General features: G+C 57.9%; 1 protein-coding gene across 1 annotated transcript; it reads right to left on the minus strand.

Moving 5' to 3' along the window:
• Positions 1-3,245: 3,245 nt before the first annotated feature.
• Positions 3,246-5,301, minus strand: CHST14 (carbohydrate sulfotransferase 14). The gene has a single exon (XM_042940526.1). It carries the CDS (start codon positions 5,149-5,151, stop codon positions 4,021-4,023), a length of 1,131 nt encoding a protein of 376 aa, XP_042796460.1. The 5' UTR covers positions 5,152-5,301; the 3' UTR covers positions 3,246-4,020.
• Positions 5,302-6,667: the final 1,366 nt, after the last annotated feature.

Below are 6,667 nucleotides of genomic sequence, written 5' to 3' on the forward strand. Positions count from 1 at the left end.
ATAAATAGACATTAAAAAAAGACAATTTTTAAGAAGGAAGAGAGTGCCACACACAAAGGACTTGGCGGGGTCCTGGCACAGGTGCTCTCAATTCAGAGAAGCTTTGCTAATTATTTATATTTTCCTTTAGGAAGAGAAGGAATGCCCCCTCCTGTTGCTTGAAGCCAGGCAGGGACCAGTTCCGGTTCCGCTTAAAAAGCACTGGATCCACCCTGGGAGGGGCCTGCAGGCTTGCCCCCCCAGGCCTTGGAAAAGGTGAGGGTTCTGTGTTGGGGGAGGGGTGTCAGCTCCCGCAGAGGGTCTGGGTGGTGGGACCCTCCCGAAAGTGGGGGGAGGTGGGAGAGGGGCCCCGGTGGGGGAGGGGAGGGAAGGGGAGGGAAAAGGGCCTCAGAAACTCAGGTAAGGTGGTTTCTGACCGGAGAGGAGAGTGGAGTCAGGGCCCAGACGTGGAAGGCCAGCCCCCTCGGGCTCCTCCCCTTTCCTTTGTTCATTGCCCTCAGCTGGTGAGAAAAGTTAAACTGCCAGCCCCATCCCTGTGCCCAGGGGAACGAGGCTGTATGGTCGGAGCCAGTTTGAAAGGGGACCCTTGTCCTCCTAGGCGCCAGGCAGTGGCAGTAGCTCTGTGTGGGGATGAAGGCGGGCCCAGTGAAAAGGAGGGATTGCAAGAAGACACGGTCCAGGTGTCCGGTTCTGCGAATGCCCCTGCTCCCCCCCCCCTGGTGGCCCAGAGCTTGCCACGTACCCCTAGCTCTGGCCTGGGTACCCAGCACAAGGGAGGCCCTACTAGGGCCACCTCCCTTTCAGAATTCCATTTTCCTGAGTAGAAGGGTGGGTAGATGACAAATTAAGTTCCTCAGGGTTGACTCTGGGGAAAAACAGTGGTGGGTGACAATTTATTTGTCTTAGCAGGTCCTCTCCCTCTTACCTCAAATCCTCCTGCCAACACCACAGGTGTCTGGTCCTGGCTGTCAGGTTGCTCTGTGGCCTGGCACCCTTTTCTGCCTGGGAGGAGAGTAGCCAGTAAGCTAACCACATCAAGGACTTCATGGGTCCCCCACTCCTCCGGGGCAGGGACTGGTAAATGTCAGCTGGGCTGAATTGGATTCTCCCAAAATGAAGAAATGAAAGAACTGAGAAGGGAAGATGTGTGCAAATGCCCCCCAAATGCAACCCCATCCACCCTTCATCTTCCTACTCCCTTCTCTCTCTACCCTCCCCGTGCATGGTCTCTCTCTCCGGCAATTTGGGAGGCACACAGACCTGGGTTGGATATTGGGCAAGATACTTACTCTCTCTTACTCTCCTGTCTGTACAACAGGATAACACCTCTGCTATTGGACCGCGGTGAGATTTAAACAAGGTAAGCACAACAGGGGGCCGGCATTCTTGGCCCCCTACCACCCCCAAGCTGCAGGCCCTTCAGAGCTGTACTGAATGGTTGCCATAGGTCTGGAGCAAAGGTTCCAGCCAAGGGGAGAGTAGATGGCGGGAGTGGGGGGGGGGGGGGGGTTGGGTTGGGGGAGGGGGTTCCTGAGGGGCTGCAAGCTCAGAGGAGGCCTGACCGGTTGGCAGGGGAAGTGAACCCACGGCAGGGGAAGTGAACCCACGGGTCAAAGGGGCTCTGCCCAGGAGCGGCTCCAGTCTTCTAGTCTCCAGCGCTGGATGAACACCCTGTCCTGGCTCCTCACTTGTCTCCACAGGGCTCTCAGGGATCGGGTGTTTAACTACCATTTCAAAGAACATCCATTGAGCCAAGTGCTGGGATGGGTGCTTTTCCTCATTTTGTCTTCATTCATCCTCACAGGACTCTGCATAAGATATTATTCCTAGGATTAGTGGAGCAGGTGGAGACTCAGAGGTGGTCCGGCAGCTGGGGGAGTGGGGCTGGCACTTGATCGGTCTGGATGACTCCAAGCACAGTGCTCTCTGTTCTGCAGCAAGATGCACACCTTGTTTTTGCCTGGCCATCTGCAAGCCAGCCCCCTGGGCTAAGTTCTGGGAATGTCAAATGAATGAGACAGACATGGTCTCAAACTCACACAATCACATTCTCAATGGGGGAGACTGATAAGTAACTGGGCAGTTACAACACAGCAAGTAAGTGCTATCAGAGGTGAAGTCCCAGAGTCAAGGCGACCTTGAAGAGGGGCATCTGGCCCAGACCAGGAATCAAGTAAAGGCCTCCCGGTGGGTCATGGCAGAGAACCATGGGTGCCCCTAGAATTACCCTCCCCTGATTGCTCTTCTGAAGTCAGAGGATAAGTGCTGTCTGCAGGGGGCCCTTCCCACCTCCCTCTTTTCCTCCCTCCCTCTGGCACCACCTCTCACCACTGCCTCAGGTCCCTGAAGTACAGTGATTCCAGCTGGGGGTATAGGAAATAGGATTAACAAGGAAGGGCCAGCTCTGACCTTGCATCTGTCCCATGGTCATGGGGAGCCCAGCCTCCTATTCTCCATCGCCTGGTGGTCCTGGGATCTCTGGACAGCATTGGGGAACACACTGAGGCCTGTCCTCCACTGCTCAGATTGTAGTCCTCCTACATTGCCCACAACTTCCTCTGGATCTAAGTTAGCAAGACCCTGCCCCTCACTCAACCTCTTTGCCCTCTTTGTAATTCTCAACACCAAGAATAACTTCCCCTGGCTCACACCACAATCCCCTTTTTCATCTGGGGCCTCCTCAGTCAAGAAGTATTCCTGGAGCACCTGGGTGGCTCGGTCAGTTAAGCGATTGACTTTGGCTCAGGTCACGATCTCACAGTTTGTGGGTTTAAGCCCCGCGTCTGGCTCTGTGTTGACAGCTAGGAGCCTGGAGCCTGCCTCGGATTCTGTGTCTTCTTCTCGCTCTGCCCCTCCCCTGCTTGCAGTCTGCCTCTCCCACTCTCTCAAAAATAAATAAACATAAAAAAAAAAAGTATTCCTGCCTAAGAGGAGGAGGAGCCAATGTCTCACACCCACCTCTTCTTCAGGGAATATTCCAGGTAGCTGTGCTCTAGACATGGGGCCATTCCTAATGGGGCCTGTCCTTTAGTACCATCCCAGAAGCTGAGTTTGTGATCTGCTATGGCCCATGGGAAGCTGCCAAAGGCTCCCTGGTATGTAAATGGCTCACTGGACTGGCCCAAGCAGCTTACACTGGTCTCACTCTCTCTACCTGCAAACTCCCTCTTCTGACCTGGGAAGACAGGCATTATGGAGAAATTTTGGATACACAGGGGCTCAGAGGGAGAATTACAGATGCTGGCTTTGTATACAAAACAGCTTTATTAAAAATTCAGCAATTTGGAAAACAAAGCCTTTACAAGGGTTCTATCAAAAAGTACAAATTTTAAATAAATGAGTCAGAAAAGTGGCAGCCAGATTACACCAGCCACAGTTACAACCTTGGGAGAAGGCAGGAGGTGCCCAGAGCCCCCCCTCAAAGGCTGGGCACAGGGGTCTTTGGACTTGTGCAGGGACAGGCAAGGGCCCTGACTCAGTTTCCCTTTCCTTGGAAAAAATGGAAAGAACCTGGAAAGTGTAGGAAAGTGAGTGAAGCAGAAAGGCACAAAAGTCATTTAAAAGGCACAACTGACGACCCTAGCCCTGAGGCGCATGAAGTGGGTGAATGGGTGATCAGAGCCACAGGGCCCCTGGCTCTGGTCATTTTCCCGATTGGTGTCACCTCTAGGTTTTGGCCACAGGTTAAGGTGGACCAAGTGGACGGCACAATTCCTGCAGCCCGGGGCCTGGAGCCAGTCTTTGGAAGGATCTGTGGTTACTCATTGGCAAGCTGGTGTCTAGCCCTGCCAGGGCAAGCAGGGTTGCATGGCCCCTAAGAAATTCCCTCAGTGCAGAGCACCAGGCCTCTCGTCTAACCCCGTCCTCTGAGCCTCGGTGGGCACCCACCCTGGACAAGGAACTTCTGCAGGCAGTCCTTGCCATCCAGGCATCTGGAGAAGCCTCAAGTCCCCCTAGCTAGGGTTTCTCTGAATGGCAGGGAGCTGGCATCGTCAAAACCAGTCCCCAACATACCCGGAGTCACTGGTGACAGGCCTCCCTGGTGACATTAGGCAGTGGGTAGGCAAAGAGGGAGAAGTCTAGGATATACTTAGGAAGCACATCCTGCAGGAGGGCCCGTGGGGCACTGCACAGGTGGTAGTGCAGGCTCTCAGGGCTGGCTGGCCGGTACCAGGCCTGGCGAGCCGGGAATCGGACATGGGGTGGTGCCCGCACCCACTCCAGCACCTGGTTGGCATCAGCCTCCAGCCTCTCATAGGAGCCTACAAAGTCGTAGTGCACGGCACAAGGCTGGCACAGGTGGTACACAGGCATCCAATGCTCATTCATCCGCTCAGGGTCCTCGTCCACCAGGTATCTTAGGAACTCGGGGAAGGTGACGTCGTCCCCTGCAGGGCTGGGTCCCGCTCCGGCCCTGTACCGCCTCACGATCTCAGCCCCATAGCGCTGCTGGTACTCTCGGATTTCGCCAAACTTGTTGCGGTAGGCAGAGAGAAGGCGTTCCAAGGGGTCCCGCACAAACAGAAACTTGAAGTAGTGTTGTAGGCGGTAGCGAATCTCCTCAGGCCGCAGGTCTGCCAGGAACACCAGGTCATTGCGGTGGTCCATCTTGAGGCGGACATCCACGCTGTCCAGGACGCCTGCCAGCACCTTCAGCACCCGCTTCCAGTTAGAGCAAGCCACCTTGGGGACGTAGCAGTAGAGGAAGCGGTAGCGGTCACTCACGAGGATGTGGCGCAGTAGGGTGCGCCGCTGCCCCACAGGCAAGTCCCAAGGGTCCCGGGGCATGCCTGGTTGTCCGCACACTGCCCGCAAAGTGCGGTTCCGGACGTCCTGCCTCACCTGCAAGTCCGAGTCCCCGGCCTCCAGGGACAGCCCCCCAGGCCTGGGGAGGGCCCGGCGCCAGGCCGCGCCCTCGCGATTGGGAGGGTGCAGGGGAAGGGGCTTCATCTCGGCCAGGATGCCCCGCTCGATCATGAGCAGCAGCCCGCTGGAGGCCACGATCACCGCGAACATCAGCATGGACGGCAGCAGCAGGGGCGGCCCCCCCAGCCCGGCCCGGGCCCTGCCCAGTGGGGCCCGCCTCAGCGCCCGGCCCAGGGATTCGGCGCCATTTGGGGCCGCCAGCGGGGTCAGCGGGCGGGGGAACATGGTGCTCCCGGGGTGGGGGCCTGCGCCGGCCCGGCCGATCCGAGGGCCGCCTGGGAGGCGGGCTCGGGCCGGGGGCGGGAGCCGAGGGCTTGGGCCCGCAGCGCGGGGAGGGCCCCCGGGAGGGGAGCGCCCGCGGGAGGCCCCGGCGCGCGAGAGGGGTGGCCGGCTCCCGGGCTGCGGCGGGGGAGCGGGCGGCGAGCGGCAGGCGGGCGCTGCGAGGGACCGTGGCCGGATGTCCCGCCCGGCAGCTCCCCGCCCCCGGCCCAGCCCTGACACAGGCGCGGGGGCGGGCCCAGGCCGGGGGCGGGGAGAGAGGAGGGCGCCCCAGCATGGAGCGGGCCAGGAGGGCGCGTACAGACCCCCACCCGGGAGAGGGCGCCGGAGCCAGGGCAGCCCTGGTGCTCCCGGCTTCGGAGACAAAAGCTGCTGACGCCCAAAAGGCAGAAGAGACCCAGGCCAGGGCTCCCTCTCGCGCAGCGCGTGCCCTCGGGGAGCTGCACGGAGAGGACCGGCACCCAATGCCCTGCCGCACACTCTGGCCTGGCTGAGACCTTCCTCCAACAGCGTGTCTGGAGGCAGAGGGCACCCTCAACGCTGTGCGCGAGTCCAAACTTTCGGGAAATCCTTCTTTCCCGCTGGAAGCGGAGTCCCCAGTGTGCTCCTCCTACTCACCCTGCCCTAGCCACTCCAGTAAAGAGAAGCAAGATTGTCAGGCACTGGCCAGTGGCTCATCTCCATGGTGACCATTAGATTTAACAGTACCTGCTGGATTACAGTGTTCATCCGCTGGGTAATGCTGAAATGTCTGGAAATGGAGACTTCTCCCTGACTGTATGCCTTTCCCCAGACCTGAAGAAGTGGGAGAACTGGGACAATCTCTGATGAGGGGCCAGTTTGTGCATGGTGGTCACTAGTGTGACCAGACACATTTTGAAGGGTTAGGAGCTGGAGGCACAGAGCAGCAGCCTCCCTCACTGGAGCCAAACATGCCTCAGTGGCACCGGACTGACCATGTGGGCTAGAAGCAGATATGGGAATGCCTAGGATAGCAGTGGCCAGCCTTTACCCACCAAACTGGGCACCTAGCTTAGGGCCCAGAGTTCGTCCTGTTATGGATGTGTGGGGAGCCCGTGAAGTCCCAAAGGGGAGTAGTGATGTGATCAGAATCCACATTTACCAAGGCAGGTGCCTGCTCAGTGTATGGTATGCTCTCTTCCAGTTGTCACAATGACCCCTGGAGGCAGGGACTACAGGCATTCCCACAGCACAGCTGAGGAAATAGGCTCAGGGGAGCTGAGACTCTATCAATCAGTCTGATTCTAAAACCTACACTCCTAATCGAGATTAATGAACCACTGACACGGAATGGTTTGGAGGAAGCAGCTGACCCTAGGTCACAGTACTGAAGGGGTGAATGGAACAGGGGTAGAAGATGCCAGAGGCTTTTAGTGGGAGAATGGAGGTACCACTGATTAGATGAATTCATAAGCATGAGGGGTTCTGGAGGATGAGACGA

This window comes from Panthera leo, chromosome B3 (assembly GCF_018350215.1).
Source record: "Panthera leo isolate Ple1 chromosome B3, P.leo_Ple1_pat1.1, whole genome shotgun sequence".
NCBI lineage: Eukaryota > Metazoa > Chordata > Mammalia > Carnivora > Felidae > Panthera > Panthera leo.

Coding starts and splice junctions, on each gene's coding strand:
- CHST14 (XM_042940526.1), bottom strand. CDS start 5,151: ATGTTCCCCCGCCCGCTGACCCCGCTGGCGGCCCCAAATGGCGCCGAA.